Source organism: Heterodontus francisci, chromosome 29, assembly GCF_036365525.1.
Source record: "Heterodontus francisci isolate sHetFra1 chromosome 29, sHetFra1.hap1, whole genome shotgun sequence".
NCBI classification, from domain to species: Eukaryota; Metazoa; Chordata; class Chondrichthyes; order Heterodontiformes; family Heterodontidae; genus Heterodontus; species Heterodontus francisci.
Genome location: NC_090399.1, coordinates 3429672 through 3450248, shown reverse-complemented (window position 1 = coordinate 3450248; position 20577 = coordinate 3429672). Strand labels below are relative to the sequence as shown.

Here is a 20577-nt window from a genome sequence, read left to right as displayed (position 1 = left end):
ATGCATTTTGGAAGGTCTGATGCAGGTGGGAAGTATACAGTAAATGGCAGAACCCTTAGGAGTATTGACAGGCAGAGAGATCTGGGCGTACAGGTCCACAGGTCACTGAAAGTGGCAACGCAGGTGGATAAGGTAGTGAAGGCGGCATACGGCATGATTGCCTTCATCGGTCGGGGCATAGAGTATAAAAATTGGCAAGTCATGATGCAGCTGTACAGAACTTTAGTTAGGCCACACTTGGAATATTGCATGCAATTCTGGTCACCACACTACCAGAAGGACGTGGAGGCTTTGGAGAGGGTACAGAAGAGGTTTACCAGGATGTTGCCTGGTCTGGAGGGCATTAGCTGTGAGGAGAGGTTGGATGAACTTGGATTGTTTCCACTGGAACGACGGAGGTGGAGGGGCGACATGATAGAGATTTACAAAGTTATGAGTGGCATGGACAGAGTGGATAGTCAGAAGCTTTTTCCCAGGGTGGAAGAGTCAGTTACTAGTTTAGAGGGGATGTGCGAGGCAAGTTCTTTACACAGAGGGTGGTGAGTGCCTGGAACTTGCTGCCGGGGGAGATGGTGGAAGCAGGTACGATAGCGACGTTTAAGAGGCATCTTGACAAATACATGAATAGGATGGGAATAGAGGAATACAGACCCCAGAAGTGCAGAAGGTTTTAGATTAGACAGGCATCAAGATCGGCACAGGCTTGGAGGGCCGAATGGCCTGTTCCTGTGCTGTGCTCTTTTGTTCTCTGTTCCTGCCACTGAGCCAATTTTGTATCCACCTTGCTGCAGTTCCCTGAATCCCATGGGATTTTATTTATTTATTTTTTTTAAAAAAAGTCTGCCATGTGGGAACTTATCAAAAGCCTTGCTAAAATCCCTGTAAACCATGTCAACTGCACTACCCTCATCTAGCTTCCTGGTTACTTAAGAAAAAAAACCAATCAAGTTGATCAAACAAGATCTTCCCGTTAACAAATCCATGCTGACTATCCTTGATTAACCTGTGCCTTTCTAAAGGTGACAGTTTATCCTGTCTCAGAATAGATTCCAATTATTATTGGCAAAGTTGCTCCCAGAAGCTACATGCACAGGCATTGAAGTCATGGCAAAGAGTCATTTTCCAGACTGGAGTATAGTAGACAGCAGTGTTGTCCAAGGGTCAGTGCTGGGACCATTGCTTTTTAAATTTGTACAACCCAAAGATGTTTGTGCAAGTTGGGTTTCATGAGAAACATATGGTCATTTGGGCCCCCATCTGCCAAGCATGAGGCATATTAATTTTGTCATATGAACATTGATTATGAACTGTTGCTGGAGTGAGGAAATGAACAGGTCAGACACGGCTGGAAAAAATATTTGCATACTAACAGATGGTGCTTGTGTAGACAAAGGACCATCCCCTGACACATTCAACCTACAATGGATTTTTGATCACCAGACAGTGAAGGGGCAAGGAAGTACATTCCAGGGCCTTCCACAAGAGCCAGGACTGGTTAGATCAGCTGGGCACATGACTAACTGGCTGTTCCAGGGTTTTTTTTTTTGAACTAGCCACAGAGAGTTTGAATTCCAGAAAAGACTTTGCTCCTGGACTGAAGGTCTCTCCTTTCTGCTCCCATCTCTTTCGCAAGCCTCTGAATCCACTGAAGATTCATGAACACCAAGAGAGAAAAGTCTCCTACAGTGAACAAGGTCAAGGAAAATATCAGGCCCCAACGAAAAACCAGATCTACCTATAATCAAGGACTCTACAGTGAGCTCGAAGATCCGTAACAAAAGCCCTCTTCAGATATTGCCTCAAAACTTTTCCACTTCATTTTCTACTGCTCTTTGCTGTCCCTATCTGCATGTGTGTATCACATATGCATGCGAGCGTGGGTGCATTGTGTAATTCAGTTAATGCCTATTGATAGAGTTTAAGTTTAAGAAAATTTCACTTTTCTTTAAACCTAATAAAACCTGTGTGGGCTGTTTACTTAGCCTTATAATAGGTAAGCAGATAACAAGAATTCATCGAGGGGGAGCTAAATAAAAAACTTAAAAATAAAGCCCTGTTACAGTAAGACCAGGTGAAGGCCAAGAGGGAACCATAGACCCCTTTCGCATCTGGTCATAACAGTGTCTGAGGGAATGACACCCAACCTCCTACCTCGAACATATTTCTGATATGTAGGTGATAGATTTGCTATATTTCAATTCGCAGCTGCATTCAATAATTTCCTTACACATCTTAAATGGCCTCCATCCTGCACCCAAATTCATCTTTGAAATGGAGCAGTCTAATGAACCCCCTTCCCTCGACATACTAGTTGAGAAATCTGCCCAGGGGTTCTCTGCCATGCTCTACCGCAAACCTACCTTCATTGGTCAGTACACCCATTGTGATTCTTACAGTCCCACACACTAAGATTGGCCTTATTGGCAACCTTGTAAATAGGCCCCAAGCCATTTGCTCACCATGCAAGCTTGATGCTGAAATAGGGCGAATTAAAGACAACCTGTGTGACAATGGCTACCCTGATCAGATCATTTCTCACTGTATATTGTGCAAACTGATGAACAGCCCAAAGGTCATCATTTTAGCCCTGAAAAGTGCCCAGTCTAACTCAAATTACCCTGGAAGGGTAATGTATCCCAAAAATTTGAGCAACAGATGAAGCTAGCTGTTTCATGCTGCTACTGTGCAGTCGCAACATGTGTGGTGTTCACCACTAACAGGAACAAAGAAAATTACAGCACAGGAACAGGCCCTTCGGCCCTCCAAGCCTGCGCCGATCCAGATCCTCTATCTAAACCTGTCGCCTATTTTCTAAGGGTCTGTATCTCTTTGCTTCCTGCCCATTCATGTATCTGTCTAGATACATCTTAAAAGACGCTATCGTGCCCGCGTCTACCACCTCCGCTGGCAACGCGTTCCAGGCACCCACCACCCTCTGCGTAAAGAACTTTCCACGCATATCCCCCCTAAACGTTTCCCCTTTCACTTTGAACTCGTGTCCTCTAGTAATTGAAACCCCACTCTGGGAAAAAGCTTCTTGCTATCCACCCTGTCTATACCTCTCATGATTTTGTACACCTCAATCAGGTCCCCCCTCAACCTCCGTCTTTCTAATGAAAATAATCCTAATCTACTCAACCTCTCTTCATAGCTAGCGCCCTCCATACCAGGCAACATCCTGGTGAACCTCCTCTGCACCCTCTCCAAAGCATCTACATCCTTTTGGTAATGTGGCGACCAGAACTGCACGCAGTATTCCAAATGTGGCCGAACCAAAGTCTTATACAACTGTAACATGACCTGCCAACTCTTGTACTCAATACCCCGTCCAATGAAGGAAAGCATGCCGTATGCCTTCTTGACCACTCTATTGACCTGCGTTGCCACCTTCAGGGAACAATGGAAGCTGCCGTCAAGTCAAAAAGACATCCTGCCTATCACACAAATGAGTAATGAGATATATGAATTTAAATGCCAGTGTGATGCTAGATATATAGGCCGTATGCTCCAAAGACCTCCAGATCGTATCAAACATGTCCCTTCTACTGCTCACAACGGGCAAGGTACAGACCATACCCAACCAGCCTCTGCTGGCAAAACTCAAAACAGTGTCCAACATTAGATGTGATTCCACGATTGGACAACATTTGCTAAATAATCCTCAGTGTACTAAGAATTACGCTGACAACCAATTTAAGATTGTCAGTGGGGCTTGCAATGTGGTGCATTTGCACAGACCGGAAGCTACAAATATTAATACACAGGGTCCAGTTCTTTGCAGACAGAAAGAGAGAGTACAAACATTGCGCCTGTTTCCGCTGAAAAAAAAATAAGTGACAGCCATTCACTGGTTCATTCCTCAGAGCAATGCCTTGACCAGAGTCAAGCTGCTTGGTTTAAATTTCAATCAAAGCTTGGTCAGTCACCATAAACTGGTGCATTCGCCATGGCAACACCTCTACCAGAGTTCACTTGCCAACCAATTAGCACTCTCATGTAGCGCAAGTTGTTTTCCCCTACATTGGTTAGTCTTGCGGATTGTCCTGATGAGTGCAAGACGAAAAGCTTCGACAACATGTCTCTATTTTCAGCAATATAGAAAGTTAGGTTGGAAAATCTGGGGTTGTTCCCCGGAGCAAAGAGGAGATTTAATAGAAATGTACCAGATTCTGACAAGCTTAGATAAATTAGACAATTAGACTTCAAGATGAAATTGGATGGATAGGAGGGAAAATAAACTTGCATGGCATGGACTTGATGGGCTGAATGGCCAGCTTCTGTCCCATTATGAATGAGGAGGCATTTAATAAGACTTGTGAAAACAAGTGCTGATTGCACGTGTTATGAGAGTGCTTCTATTTTATGTGACATATGTTTTTAAGGGCTTATAGTTAAATTATGAACATTGATTCACCTGGAATCTCGAGATACTGAACATGTGACTTTAAAAAAAAATATTTAAAAAAAAAGGTCACCAGAAGGTTCCTGAACTTCGCTTGTAAACAAGCCCTTACTGGAAGGCACCTGTTTTCAGATAAAATACCAACAGGGAGCTTCTTGTTTTTGACTTGGGGGAGAGATGTTTGCAGAGAAGTGACAGGTCAAGACTTAGAGGTCAGGAGGCTCGTCTCTGACATTGTTTATGGTTTCACTTAAGACAGCGAGTTGGAATATGGAAGATGGTTTTAAAAAGAGAGAGAGAGACAGTTGGAGTGTGAACTGTTTGGAAGGCAGTTGGTTTTGGCCTGCCAAGGAAACGTAGCTCATCTTTCTGTTGCTTGGAACGAAACCCTGTGTATGCAGTGTGTCAGTCTCCTCTACCCTCCTGTATTTGAAGGAACCCTGTGCAACAAATGTATGGGAACTGAAAACCCCTGTTGCTGCATTTCTGTTGCAAGGTGGGTGCATTAGGATCCAATTGTGGCCTTAACTCCACTTCCTGCCTGCCTACGTAATCCTAGACTCCCTGTAAATCAAAAATCTGCCATTGTCAATGACTTAGCCTCCGCTGATCTCTGAGGAAGAGAATTCCAAAGATTAATCTGACAGAAGAAATTCTTCATCGTCTCCATCTTAAAAAAGGGGGACGGACCCCTTACTAAACCTGCGCCCCCAGTTCTAGATTCCCCCATGAGGAGAAACATCCTTGCAGCATCTACCCGGTCAATCCCCCTCAAAATCTTATGTTTCATCAAGATCACCTCTCGATCTCCGAAACTCCAGTGGGTAAAGGCACAACCAGCTCAAACTTTTCCTCATTACACAACCCCCTCATCCCAGGAATCAGCCAAGTGAACCTTCCCTAAAATGCTTCCAATGCAAGTATATCCCTCCTCAAGTAAGAAAACTGTACACAATACTCTAGTAGATATGGTCTCACCAATGCCATGTGCAGTTGTCGCAAGACTTCCCTCCTTTTATACTCCATCCCCCTGGCAAATCAAGGCCAACATTCCATTTGCCTGCATGCTAACGTTTTGTGATCCCTGTACAAGGACACCCAGATCCCTCTGTACCACAGCATTCTGCAGTCTGTCTCCAATTAAATAATATTCTGCTTTTCTAATCTTCCCGCCAAAGTGGACAAGCTCACATTTACCCACATTATGCTCCATCAGGAACAGGTTAAGTTTTAGACCTGCAGCTCCCAATCCTCTCCATCACTGCAGTTTCTCTCGTGTCATTTCTATTGTAAGAAAACTGGTAAAATAAAGTTTGCATCGATTAGTCAATAGTTCCATTGTCATTTACCATAAAAGGTAAAAACAGTGAATTGGGTGAATGTTGATCTCCTTCCCAGAGCAATCCCCATCTTTCATTCAGCTCTAACTATTACACCCCGTTTCTGACAGCAACTAGACTCACAATGAAACAAACTAAACATTTCTCAAATGCACTATTTACAGTGAGCAGTATTGGGATTAAAAAAAAAATTAAAGCCATGTAGCGCTCTCAAAATCTAACCATTCTGCTGAATTATTAAAGGAAAACATTGGGCATCATAGCTTTAAAGAGAGACTGTGTAAAGTACAGAGTCAGTGCATCAGTCAGCAGCACCCCCCCACCCCACCCCCCCACACCACACCACCGTCTCCGTGCTGCTAAGGTCCTCCTGCCATACCTTCAGAATCCGATCTTTGTCAGCAACCTTGTTTAAAAGCTCCTCGATGACCTTCTCGTGCTTAGCGCACTTGCGATTCCACTCGGAGAGGACCTGTGACAGAAGTTGCTCCTTGTCTTTCAGCTGCAGGTATAGGCTTGTGGAGGAGTCAGAGCCATGCTCCAGTCCCTGGCTGAGCAGAGAGTCAGTGAGAGCCTGTTTGTGCACAGGAGGTGGGAGGGAAAGCAGGTCAGTGGAGAACAGGGAGGCATGGATTGTAAAACTACTCCGACCGGGAAAGAAAAAAAAAAAGACAGCAGATTTCCTTGGGGAAAATAAAGGAAGTGAGCTTGTCCAGTAACCAGCTCATTTCCACATCTTTTTTTATTTATTTATTTTTTTATAAACATTTCAATTTTTTGTTATTCATTCACGGGATAATGAGTGTCACCATCTAGGTCAGCGTTTATTACCCATCCCTAACTGCCCTCGAGTGGCTTGCTCGGCCATTTCAGAGGGCATTTAAGAGTCAACCACATTGCTGTGGTCTGGAGTCACATGTAGGCCAGACCAGGTAAGGATGGCAGATTTCCTTCCCTAAAAGGAAATTAGCGAATCAGATGGGGTTTTTACTGCAACATTTCATGGTCACCGTTATTGAGACTAGTTTTCAATTCCAGATGCAATGAATTGAATTTTAATTCCACCAGCTGCCACGGTGGGATTTGAACCCCCGTCCACAGGGTATTAGCCTGGGCCCCTGCATTACTAGTTCAGTGACATTACCACTACACCACCTCCCCTAACTAGCAGGGCAGGATTAGAACACACGCTCCCAGGATTATTAAAGCAGTCACACCCGGTCTTCTTCCCCGACCATACCTCCAGGTCTTTGGCACAGTTCTGCAGGGCTGTTTGGAGTTGAGCGATGATACGGTCTTTCTCCCGCAGAGCGTGCATTCTCTCCTCATCCCGCTGGCTCCAGACCTCCTTCAGGCTTTCACACAGGGTCTCCAGCTGTTTGATCACATTGTCTTTCTTCTTCATAGTGTGGTTCAACATCTGGAGAATACATGGGACACAGCCTGGCTGAGTGATCTCTCCAAAAAACAACCACAGGAATCCCCCAGGAGAGGACACTTTAAAAATCAAATATATTCCACTCGCAATGAGATTACGCTTCATTGTAGGAGATGGGGAGCACCCTGCTGGATTGCAATACTGAGAGTTATTAGGTGGACAGCAATGAGACAGTACATAGATGAATAGTAGCAGGGTAAGGACACAGCCTCTATACCAGAGGGGGAGGCTCAGAGAGAGTGTGCCAGACTATCTCAGTCAGGAATCAGCTACCTCGCTCGAGAAAATTGAAGGATAAAAAGAGGGATGAAAGGAGACTCTACAAATCGCGCGGCATTGAGAATTGCGATGGATGAGTAGCAGAGGGAATGAATCCCTGTTGACATTAAACCAGCGTGGCAGAGCCCGCCAGCGTAATCCTCACATTGATCATGTCCTCGTTGCAGGTAAGAACGTCCCCCAGACGGCTCAGGTCACGGTCCTTCTCCCGCAGAGCCACACGGAGCTGCTCTACCTCAGTCTCTCGCTCCTCGATGGCGGCAAATCTCTCATCAGCAGATCGCTTAAAAAAAAAAACAAAAAGATGATAAAACCACAGGTGACTGAAAGAGGGCAGGACGGAGAGAGATTCCAGCCTTCGTATCAATACAATCCAGTCTGCCCAACACAGCTAACAGCACTTGGTGACTATACGGTTAGAGCCACACAGCTGCAAATTTGCCTCATGTGCCCCTGCAATACAGTCAGAAACACACTGGCCATCAACCCCCATCGTACTCAGGCGGCAAGGCGGGAGTTCCAACCACTCGGCAGACTATTTGACTACAATGTCATCACAACCAACCCCAGTTCAGCATTCATGAGACCCTGGACAGTGATCAGAAGTGGGAATTCTGTCTGCTCCCAAACACAGGTTGCTGTAGTCGATTGTAACAGCCGAGAGCCACTAGCTCAATGCAGGAGTAGTGTCTGAACCTGCTGACTACAGGAGTTTAAAACTAGGGCAAACTTAAATTGAAAAAAAAAACGTTCCTCGGCTACTTGACCAACAAAAATAGCCAGTTTCCCGGTTCGAGCCGTGTTCAATCTGCTCAGCCGGCAAGAACGCTGCTTGGTTTTCATTTTCCGGCTGCACAGGTTCAGCTGCCAAAAGAAAAATCACAAACCAAGGCTCCTTCAAGTGTCAATCTGGCAGTTCCACATTTAGCATCGACTGCTAGCAGCCAGGTGATGGGCAGAATGGTTCCCAGTTGCGTTTATAAATGAAGCAGAGCCCAAGGTAGAACACAAAATATCTCCTTCCATCACAATTGCTGCCCTCAGCTTCTGTGGAAGCAGCGTAGGCCATTCAGCCCATCCAACCTGTACAATCCTGTAAATTGCCCCTAGTGTAGGTAGGTGGTAGGAGAATTGTAGGGAATATGGGATTAGTGTATAAATGGGCGTTTGATGGTCGGCACAGACTCGGTGGGCCGAAAGGCCTGTTTCAGCGCTGTATCTCTAAATAAATAAAATCCCTCCACCCCACAAGCCAAGGGCACGAATCAATTAACTTTGAGCACACTGGGCAAGAAACCAGTCCATTCTGGGGAAAACTCCGTGACAGCAGCCTCGCCAATGGGTGGAATTTTTCGGGAGGGGCCAGTCTTAACCGGTTACACCAAAGTTAATGCTGAAATTTCCGGGTGACACCAGAATGTCAAAAAAATAAAAAAAATCAGTGTTAACAAGTTGTAACCTTCCACATGTCCCCCTTGATTCCTTTTAAAGATGAATTTTAGTATGAGTCACCTAACCAGGTATGTAGGTTCTGGATGACAGCAGTTTTTAAAAAGAAAATGCAATCACAAACATTTCAATTGTTAAAACGTGCCTTGTGTTGATATCAACATCTGTTAAAAAGTCATTTGTGACAAAGCACCAACTCGGTTGTGCTTACAATTCCAGGTTTAATTTTACAATTGTTATTTTAATTTGTAATTGTAGGTAATGTGTGTGCAGGGCACTTTAACCTGGGGACAGAAACACTGACAAGCTGCATTCGGACCCAGTGATCAGTTAACCACTAGAAAAAGATTGCAGAAATCTGGGTGGAGTGTAATTGAAATGAACAGACAAGTGTCAGGAGTTCCCTCAGACCTTTTACAGCAGGGATGCCCATTCACAGGAATGTCCAACCCCCCCCAACCCCCCCCCCCCCCCCCCCCCGCCCACCGATACTGGAACTGCTTTGACACACAGACACACCAGTTTACCTCGAGTGCTTCATCCCGCTCCTTCAGACGTGCACGCAGTTTCTCAACCATGTCAGTATTCACATCAGTCACAGACCTGGCACCGCTGGCCATCTGTTTAAGTAGTTCCACACACTCCTGAGGGGGGGTGGGGGGGTGGAGGGGAATGGACAGGTAGGGAACAGGGAAATGAAACATTTACACAGTGGGCAGGTAAATGGATTCAACTCCTTTGCACAATTAGAACAAAAAAAAACAAGTCACACTTCCAGATCCCAAAACAGATTCCCCCCATGGAACAGTGAAAAAGTTTAACAGTGGTTTATAAACCAGCAGAAAAAGGGTTACGTTCAGCCCCGTTTGTAAAAACGGGAATAAACTCCAAACATCTCGTGACAGGGAGACTCCTTTCCCCACCCACTCCACCTGGTATAAAATGAAAAGACACTGCTTTAAAATGGGCGAGCTTCAACTCCACAACTCCCAGTCTTCATCCACTGATCCGCAGTCCTGTAGTAACCTTACTGGCCTCTCAGATTATGTCAGAAATCGTACAGCACAGAGTAGGCCATTCAGCCCATTGTGCCTCTGTTAGCTCTTCAAAAGAATAATCCCATTAGTTCCCTCCTCTTTCCCCATAGCCCAGCAAATTCCACCCCCCCCCCCAAGTGTTCAAACAATTCCCTTTTGAAATTTACTATTAAATCTGCCTCCACTGTCCCTTGCAGATTGTGACTTGGTGTGCATAGAACAGTACAGCACAGTACAGGCCCAACGGCCCACGATGTTGTGCCAACCCTTTAACCGACTCTAACATTAAACTAACTACCTACCCTTCATTCTACTATCATCCATGTACCTATCCAAGAGTCTCTTAAATGTCCCTAATGTATCTGCTTCTACTACCACCACTGGCAGCGCATTCCACGCACCCACCACTCTCTGTGTAAAGAACCTACCTCTGACATCTCCCCGAAACCTTCCTCCAATCACCTTAAAATTATGCCCCCTGGTGATAGCCCTTTCCACCCTGGGAAAAGGTCTCTGGCTATCCACTCTATCTATGCCTCTCATCATCTTGTACCCCTCTATCAAGTCACCTCTCATCCTTCTTCGCTCCAATGAGAAAAGCCCTAGCTCCCTCAACCTTTCTTCATAGGACATGCCCTCCAGTCCAGGCAGCATCCTGGTAAATCTCCTCTGCACCCTCTCTAAAGCTTCCACATCCTTCCTATAATGAGGCGACCAGAACTGAACACAATATTCCAAGTGTGGTCGAACCAGGGCCTTATAGAGCTGCAGCATAACCTCGTGGCTCTTAAACTCAATCCCCCTGTTAATGAAAGCCAACACACCATACGCCTTCTTAACAACCCTATCAACTTGGGTGGCAACTTTGAGCGATCTATGGACATGGACCCCAAGATCCCTCTGTTCCTCCACACTACCAAGAATCCTGTCTTTAAGCCTGTATTCTGCATTCAAATTCGACCTTCCAAAATGAATCACTTCACACTTTTCCAGGTTGAACTCCATCTGTCACATCTCAGCCCAGCTCTGCATCCTGTCAATGTCCCATTGCAACCGACAACAGACTTCCACACTATCCACAACTCCAGCAACCTTCGTGTCATCGGCAAACTTGCTAACCCAGCTTTCCACTTCCTCATCCAAGTCATTTATAAAAATCAAAGAGCAGAGGTCCCAGAACAGATCCCTGTGGAACACCACTGGTCACCGAGCTCCATGCTGAATACTTTCCATCTACTACCACCCTCTGACTTCTATGGGCCAGCCAATTCTGTATCCAGCCAACTTTCCCTGTATCCCATGGCTCCTCACTTTCTGAATGAGCCTACCATGGGGAACCTTATCAAATGCCTTGCTAAAATCCATATACACCACATCCACTGCTCTTCCTTCATCAATGTGTTTTGTCACATCTTCAAAGAATTCAATAAGGCTTGTGAAGCATGACCTGCCCCTCACAAAGCCATGCTGACTGTCTCTAATCAAACCATGCTTTTCCAAATAATCATAAATCCTGTCTCAGAATCCTCTCCAATAATTTGCCCACTACTGACGTAAGACTGACTGGTCTATAATTCCCAGGGTTATCCCTATTCCCTTTCTTGAACAAGGGAATAACATTTGCCACCCTCCAATCATCCGGTACTCCTCCAGTGGACAGTGAAGACGCAAAGATCATCGCCAAAGGTGTGGCAATCTCTTCCCTCGCTTCCCGTAATATCCTTGGGTATATCCCGTCTGGCCCCAGGGACTTATCTGTCCTCATATCATTCTAAATTTCCAGCACATCCTCCCTCTTAACCTCAACCTGTTCGAGCATATCAGCCTGTTCCACGCTGTCCTCACAAACGACCAGGTCCCTCTCACTAGTGAATACTGAAGCAAAGTATTCATTTAGGACCTCCCCTACCTCCTCCGACTCCAGGCACAAGTTCCCTCCATTATCCCTGATCGGCCCTACCCTCACTCTGGCCATCCTCTTGTTCCTCACAAGTGTAGAACGCCTTGGGATTTTCCTTAATCCTACCCGCCAAGAATTTTTCATGTCCCCTTCTAGCTCTAAGTCCATTCTTCAGTTCCTTCCTGGCTACCTTGTAACCCTCTACAGCCCTGTCAGATCCTTGCTTCCTCAACCTTAAGTAAGCTTCCTTCTTCCTCTTGACTAGCTGTTCCACATCCCTTGTCATCCAAGGTTCCTTCACCTCACCACACCTTCCTTGCCTCATCGGGACAAACTTATCCAGCAGTCGCAGCAAGTGCTCCCTAAACAACCTCCACATTTCTGTCGTGCATTTCCCGGAGAACATCTGTTCCCAATTTATGCTCCCCAGTTCCTGCCTAATAGCATTGTAATTCCCCCTCCCCCAATTAAATATTTTCCCATCCCGTCTGCTCCTGTCCCTCTCCATGACTATAGTAAAGGTCAGGGAGTTGTGATCACTATCACCGAAATGCTCTCCCACCGAGAGATCTGCCACCTGGCCTGGTTCTTTGCCAAGCACCAAGTCCAACATAGGCCGACTAGAGGGGAGGCTATTGACATATTGAGTCAGGAAACCTTCCTGGACACACCTGACAAAAACTGCTCCATCCAAACTATTTGCACTAAGGAGGCATGAAAAAAAAAATCTTATCTTTGGTTCTTTTGCCAATTATCTATTAACTGTACCATCCAGTTACTGACCCTCCTGACAGTTTCTTCTAGTTTATTCCATGAAAACCACCCCCGACCCTCACAATTTTGAACGCCTCAATTTAACTTCCCTTTAACCTTGTGTACTCTCAAGACATACAGGCCCAGCTTCTCTCGTCTCTCCACATGACAGAAGTCCCTCATCCCTGCTATAGCTGGGTCCCACAGCCTCCTTACCTGTAATAGCTGCTCCTTGCTGTGCAGTTCACATGCCAGGTGCTGAATCATCTGCTGCTGACACTTTGTTCCGTGGCTGCATAAACCAAGGTGGCTCTTTCCCGGTGTTTGTAAACCAAGCTCCTGAAGAAAAAGGGCAGAGGAGAGAGAATCTGGAGCAGTGATTAACAGAACAGCGCTGGTATTGGAGAGGATTCTTCAATGAACGAAAGTGAGTGACCGCGTGTCACACAGGATTCTTGTAAATGTGCTTTTAGCGGAGGTTGATTTCGGGTCAAATGTCAAAAAACAGGATTCAGAGACAGTAATTGTGTGATCATCAGAGTGGTATATACTGTGGCAGCTAGGCTCACTCCTCAAACCTATGCTCATACTTCAGAGAAGGTGCGGCATTTCCCATGAGACAGTAAAATGGGAATACAGTGTCGGTTACTGGACACAGACTTGCATTTATATAGCGCTTTATTACAAACCATAGGATGTTCCAAGCTGCTGCACAGCCAGTGAAGTACTGTGAAGCATAGTCACTTGTAACACAGCAGCCAGAATGCGCACAGCAAGATCCCATAAATCAGCAATGTGATGATGAACAGATCATCTGATTTTGTGATATCGATTGAGGGATAAATATTCACCAGGACACCAGGGAGAAATCTCCTGCCCGTCTTCAAAATAGCATCATGGGATCTTTTACATCCACCTGAGCAGACAGACAAGGCTTCAATTTAACATCACACCTGAAAGACAAAATAGCCCAATCCAGGGAACGGAGCTCATGCTCCAGAAACACTGGTTCAAATCTCACACTCAGCAGCTGGGCTGGAATCTTAACTCAATTAATGAATAAATCTGGAATTAAAAAGCTAGCCTCAGTAATGATCACAAAACTACTGGATTGTTGTTAAAAACCCATCTGGTTCACTAATGTCTTTTAGGGAAGGAAATCTGCTGTCCTTACCCGATCTGACCTACATGTGACTCCAGACGCACAGCAATGTGGTTGACTCTTACATGCCCTCTGAAATGACCTAGCAAGTCAGTCAGTCAGTCAGTCACTCAGTTGTATTCAATGCAGCAGCTCACTGTTACCTTTGAGAGCAGTTAGTGATGGACAAATAAATGCAGGCCTCGTCAATGACGCCCACGTACCAGGAAGTTGTTTTTTTAAATTTATAAATTCAGGAAGCACAAGAAACCCCCATGGCTTTTACGTTCAAAATAGTAGGAACTGTCCCGGGTGTCAATGATCATTCCGCAACATTCAAAAACAGGTTAGCTGGTCATTTGTCTTCTTGCTGAATGACAGCTAAACTATGCCCAGTTTGCAGAAACCAAAAAAAAAAACAAGTGAGCACACTTAAAACAAAAAAAAAAACACTAATTGTAAAGCATTGTGGGATGCTTTGAGCATTAGATCAATTTGTTTGGGACCCACCTAGTTATCAAGTTATTGCAACTGGAACTGCCGAGGGCCATGACAGAGAATGGGGAAGGAGGAACGTCTGCCAGGATTCATATCCTTCATTGCTAGCCAGTGATTGAAATACAGGATCTGTCTGAACCGTGATGCCTCTACAGTTGAATAGCTATCGAGTCTGGCCACTCAGATGGCAAGCAAGCCATGACAGGAGCCCCACCCCCAACAGGTGTCTCCACTTTCCTGGTGTTGACTTAAGACAAGGGTTATTAAGAGGTTGGCGCCAATGAAATTACTGGGAAAAGCTGCAAAATAAAAATTTATTTTAAACGACAAGCTTCAAAAGCACCGGCGTGAGACATTGCGATTTGAATGCCCCAATCTGATGCCAGCAAGGGTTAACCCGAAACTTCGCCTTGTATAGAAAACACAAACAAGCACAGTCTATTTTGAGCAAAGTGATTATTCAGACAGATCCCTGCTGGAACTGGTTTGCCGAGTTCCTGGTTCTAGTATATTGAGGACAGGGCGTGGTGGAGTTTGCTGAACCTTAGCGTGAACAGGGTTTGGCTCTACTCGTTCTGCTAGACTGTAACATCCCGAGCTACAGGACTCTGCTGCTGGATATGTGCAACAGAGGGGAGTTCACCTGAAAGCAGCCTGCAGTTCAGGGCCCTAGGATTTGAATGTACAGTCGGTCAGTGCCATCTCGGTTTTTAAATTCTACAAAACAGAAAGCAAGCATTTCAGGAAAGAGGCCCCATGCTGTAAAACACACAACTGATATTGTCCTCCTGTGTAAATCAGGCATACACAGAACAAATGGATTACTTCCTCTGGGAGACAGCAGGATTTATCTCCATGGATACAACAACACATTCCACCACTCTGGCATGTCGAGTCGCCAGCTCAGTTTGGGAACATGCCAGCAGGTTGGCACACCCACACTACTGCCCTGGAGGGCAGAAGTCAGTCCTGGTAAGGCAGTGCCTTCCCACGCTAGTTAGAAAGTTAACTGTTCATTAACCCATTGGATGATTTTTACCTTGGCAGTGGAATGTCACAGGGATCAATGCTGGGGCCTCAGTAGTTTACAATGCATATTAATGACTTGGATGAAGGGACTGAGTGTATGGAGTTAAGTTTGCAAACAATATGATAAGAAAGCAAGCCGTGAGAAAGACAAAAAGTTTGCAAACCGATATAGATAGGTTAAGTGAGGGGGCAAAAATGTGGCAGATGGAATATAATGTAGGAAAACATGTGGTAAGAATAGAAAGGCAGAATATTATTTAAATGGAGAGAGACTGGAGAATGCAGCAGTACAGAGGGATCGGGGTGTTCTGGTACAGGAATCACAAAAGGTCAGCATGCAGGTAATTAAAGACAAATGGAATATTGGCCTTTATTGCAAAGTGGGTGGAGTATAAAAGTAGTAAACTTTTGCTACAACTGTACAGGGAGATGGTGAGACCACACCTAGAGTACTGCATACTGTTTTGGCCTCCTTATCTAAAGGAGGGATAGAAGTAGTTCAGAGAAGGTTCAGTAGACTGATTCCTGGGATGAGGAAAGGTTGGGTCTGTACTCATTGGAGTGTAGAAGAATGAGACGATCACATTGAAGCACAAGATTCGGAGGGATTTTGACAGGGTAGATACTGAGAGGATGTTTCCCCTCGTGGGGAATCTAGAACCAGGGGGGCATTGTTTCAAAATAAAGGGGTCTCCTTTTTAAGATGGAGATGAGGAGGAATTTCTTCTCGGAGGGTTGTTAATCTTTGGAATTCTCTTCCCCAGACAGCAGTGGAGGCTGGGTCATTGAATATATTCAAGACCGAGTTAGACAGATTTTTAATCTACAAGGGAGTCGAGGGTTATGGGGACGGTGGATGGCAGACAGGAAAGTGGAGTTAAGGCTCCAATCTGATCAGCCAAGACCTTATTGAATGTGGAGCAGGCTTGAGGGGACGAATGGCCTACTCCTGCTCATATTTATGTTGGCTCAACCTCCCAGTTTTTATGATAAATGAAGAGGCGGAGGGAAGTACTTGGCTTTTTTATTAACACCCCTATAACATTTCCAATGTTGCTGGTGGTGACCAGAACAATGTGGTGAGGAGCACACACACACACCCGGGTGGGCCCATCCAATTCCACTGTATTGACTGTATCCAAGTTCCAGAATTGGACGCTTTGCTAATTCTCCCGACAAGGATTCACTCCACACTTCTGTACAAATCTGGATCAGTTCAAACCGGGTGCAAGTGGAGTGCTGGACTGACCTGGCCACTGGTGTCTGTGTCCTTTAGCCTCCCTTCGAGGGTCTGGATTAGATTCCTCGCTGCCTGGAGTTGCTCATTCAGCTGCCTGACGGTCTCCTGCAACCCATCAGGTTTAGATTCGTGTTTCAGAAACTTCTGTTAAAGCAAAAAAAGAGAGAACACTGTGTGGGGGATGTTATAAATTAGTCAATGGTGAACAGCACCAACTTATCCTCATACTAACGGACCTGACTGACGGAACAACTGGACAAGCTGATTAGGAGGAGACGGCTATACACAATAGTTCTGGGACACCAAGAGCATCCCGAAATGTGCCAGTCCTGTTAGAGTGTGATTTCCCAGGCGGATTGTCACAAACCAATTCAGCAGTGAACCTAAACCCCTCCTGAAGGTACGATATGGTTTCAGGGCTATTCAGCTGTAGTAGCCTTACACCTGCGGCCATTTCTGGTCTTGTTTACAATCCACAGCAGCTCACTGCCCCAGCAGGATGCATTGGAGAGCAATGAGGAAGGACATTGAGGTAAACTCTGCAGCTCCCAGTTGTCTGTCTGAGATCAGCTAAGTGATTATAGTACAGATCAACCATGATCTGGTTGAGGGGTTGAATGGCCTCATGCTCAAAAGGAGTGAGGAAATGGAGGCAGTTTAGTACTTGTAAGTTTGTAGATTCACCTCCAGTTGAAAAGAACATGTGCCCCTCTGAGAATTGCCATAATGGAACAGGTTAAACCATGAGGTGATGGGTTAGTGTGTGTCTGGGAAATTCTGTACTCGGGCAACATAAAAAAAAACATCTGGGATATTAAAGACTCCTAACTCCTGGATACTCAGTTGCAGCAACAAGCAGAGACAAGATGAAGCAAGATTAGATATAGATGAAGACTCCTTTTGGCTTTGAAGGATATGGATTTAGGTTCCTGCTGCTTTGACCTGTTCATTCATCTACCCGACTAACTCTGCAAATAGATATCTGGGAAATTGAATTAAAAAAAAAAACACTGGAGCCACAGTTGAGATTTGAATTGAGTTTTTCTTTCTAAATTTGGAAATAGCATTGGTAGATGTGAATGTGAAGCAGATTGTCCACATTTCAGCTGGTCTATCCAATACCCTTTAGGGGAGAAAACTGGTCTTAGGCTGGGTCTGGCCAACTGCTCAGACCATGAAAGGTGCTACCTGTATTCTAACTCGTCAAGTTCCTCTCAACCATCACCACTGCCCTAGATTGTCTCTCTGGTCTCCCAATGTAAAATACACACCCTTTCTGTTCGAACCAATTCACGGTTTCACCCTTGTGTCATCCTAGTTCTTATGTCCTTATTTGAGGTCGAGATGAGATCAGCCATGATTGTATTGAATGACGGAACAAGCTCGAGGGGCTGAATTCCCTACTCCTGCTCCTAGTTCCTATGATCTTAAACCATAGTCAACCCAACAATTGAGAATTTTCCTGCTCAAACTGTAGCTGTTTACACATCCCCCAACTCCTTGACCCACCAGTGAGAACCAAGTCAAATCGTCAGTCAACAAGAACTGGCACCTCTAAGCTGGGGATTCCCACCATAAAACCCTTCTTTGAAAAGATGCTCCTTAATATCTACCTCTTCCATTAAAAACTTTGTCACTCCCCCCTCCTTTGGCTCAGTGTCAATATTGATAGATTGAACACCAGTGAAACACCTTGGGTTGTTTTTAAAACCTACTGTACGTGCATTGTATAAATGAAAGTTTTCAAAACAAATTCTCTGGTCCAGACATTCCTCAGTTTGTTTTCCAACAGCAGCAAATAAAATGTATGCAATGCAACAGGATAGGACCATTGGCAAATTTTGAAATATTAAGATAAGCAGATAAAAGATGTTGGAATCAATGTGTGGAGATCAGTTTGGATACAGAGAGTGGGAGCAGAAAACAATTAATCCACATGTCTCATGATCCCCAGTGGGGATCCTCCGCCAACAGCCCACAGTCCAGAGACTCCCCGTCATTGGCCATACTCTGATTCCTTCTAAACTGTTACACTATTAAAAAACCAAATGCTTTGACCAGCCATGTGCTTACACCTTCCAGTCTGACATCTAGTATTGAAGCCAGAGAAGTGTGAGGTGATGCATTTTGGGAGGACTAACAAGGCAAGGGAATAAATAATGGATGGTAGGACCCAAGGAAGTACAGAAGGTCAGAGGGACCTTGGTGTACTTGTCCATAGATCACTGAAGGCAGCAACACAGGTAGATAAGGTGGTTAGGATGGCATATGGGATACTTGGCTTTATTAGCTGAGGCATAGAATGTAAGAGCAGGGAGGTTATGATGGAGCTGTATAAAACGCTAGTTAGGCCACAGCTGGAGTACTGTGTACAGTTCTGATCACCACACTATAGGAAGGATGTGATTGAACGGGAGAGGGTGCAGAGGAGATTCACCAGGATGTTGCCTGGGCTGGAGCATTTCAGCTATGGAGAGAGACTGAAAAGGCTAAGGTTGTTTTCCTTAGAGCAAAGAAGGCTGAGGGGGGACCTGATTGAGGTATACAAAATTATGAGGGGCTTTGAGGAGAAGAAACCTTTCCCCTTAGCGGAGGGGTCAATAACCAGGGGGCACAGATTTAAGGTAAGGGGCAGGAGGTTTAGAAGGGATTTGAGGAAAACTTTTTTCACCCAGAGGGTGGTTGCAATCTGGAACGCACTGCCTGAAGAGGTGGTAGCGGTGGGAACCCTCAACATTTAAGAGGTATTTAGATGAGCACTTGAAATGCCATAGCATACAAGGCTACGGGCCAAGTGCTGGAAAATGGGATTAGAATAGTTGGTGCTGTAAGGCCAGCACAGACACGAAGGGCTTGTTCTGTGCTGTATAGTTGGTGCTGTAAGGCCAGCACAGACACGAAGGGCCTGTTCTGTGCTGTATAGTTGGTGCTGTAAGGCCAGCACAGACACGAAGGGCCTGTTCTGTTCTGTGCTGTATACTTGGTGCTGTAAGGCCAGCACAGACACGAAGGGCCTGTTCTGTTCTGTGCTGTATAGTTGGTGCTGTAAGGCCAGCACAGACACGAAGGGCCTGTTCTGTGCTGTATAGCTATGACTCTAGTGACAGTTTCCAACGCCACTTCCATTGGGAAACACTTTGTGATCTTGTGCGTCTCGGGCACGACATAAACACAAGGTTGTTACATATTTCAAACATTTAAGGCTGCAACGTTTGCACATTTTTCCCACAGCACCCCAACGTGTTATAAACATTAACTTGTAGGAATTGTTAAATCTCGTGGCAAAGTCATGATCAAAATACATGTTTCAGCATTACAACACAATGGGACTAATTAAATCCAGGCTTTTTAAAATAAAGAGGGGCAGTTCACTGAGAGTTGCAGAGAATTCAGTGGCTGTATGTAGTGAGGATAAAAAGGAAAAAAACATTCCTAGCCGGAACAAAAATCAGTTCATGTGATATAACATCGGAAGATAGGAACAGAAGTAGGCCATTCAATGAGGTCATGGCTGATTCAAGGCCTAACTCCATATATCTGCCTTTGGCCCATATCCCATAATATCTTTGCTGAACAAAAATCTGAAATTTAAAATTAACAACTGTTTTAAGCACTGGGTCTCTGAACCCAGCAGTTTGGTCACAAGTATGTTTTTCTATTTAAAGTCAAGCTCAGGTGATTGGTCCTCGGGGCACAAGCTCCAAAACCAGCTTAAAATAGCTTCATTCAAATCAAAGAGGCAAATGTATAGTCAGTGCGCAGTGCACAGAGCAGATCTACAGATTACACTAAAATGGGGAGTGAACAAAAAAAAAACAAACACAGGACGGATAAGTGATGAAAAAACAAAAGACAGAAGTTCCTGATAGAATCCATTTTTAAATTATTTAGCACGTCAACTGTGCCCGTGGTCAGAAACGGACCCCTTTTCATTTACATCTTCACTTAAGACAAGTTCAAAGAAAGGTTGATGCGGCAAATTGAACAAAGAACAAAGAACAGTACAGCACAGGAACAGGCCATTCAGCCCTCCAAGCCTGCACCAATCTCGATGCCTGCCGAAACTAAAAC

General features: G+C 45.1%; 1 protein-coding gene across 3 annotated transcripts in view; it reads right to left on the bottom strand.

The window, feature by feature from the left end:
• si:ch73-95l15.5 (ELKS/Rab6-interacting/CAST family member 1) overlaps positions 1–20577 on the bottom strand; it is a 45417-nt gene that overhangs the window by 8158 nt on the left and 16682 nt on the right. For all 3 annotated transcript variants that reach the window (XM_068009151.1, XM_068009153.1, XM_068009152.1), the window contains exons 3-8: positions 16516–16650; positions 12815–12937; positions 9436–9552; positions 7605–7742; positions 6983–7162; positions 6122–6316 (exon numbers count right to left, since the gene is read on the bottom strand). In XM_068009151.1, the coding sequence (XP_067865252.1) occupies positions 6122–6316; positions 6983–7162; positions 7605–7742; positions 9436–9552; positions 12815–12937; positions 16516–16650 (888 nt within the window). The remainder of the gene's footprint in view (positions 1–6121; positions 6317–6982; positions 7163–7604; positions 7743–9435; positions 9553–12814; positions 12938–16515; positions 16651–20577) is intronic.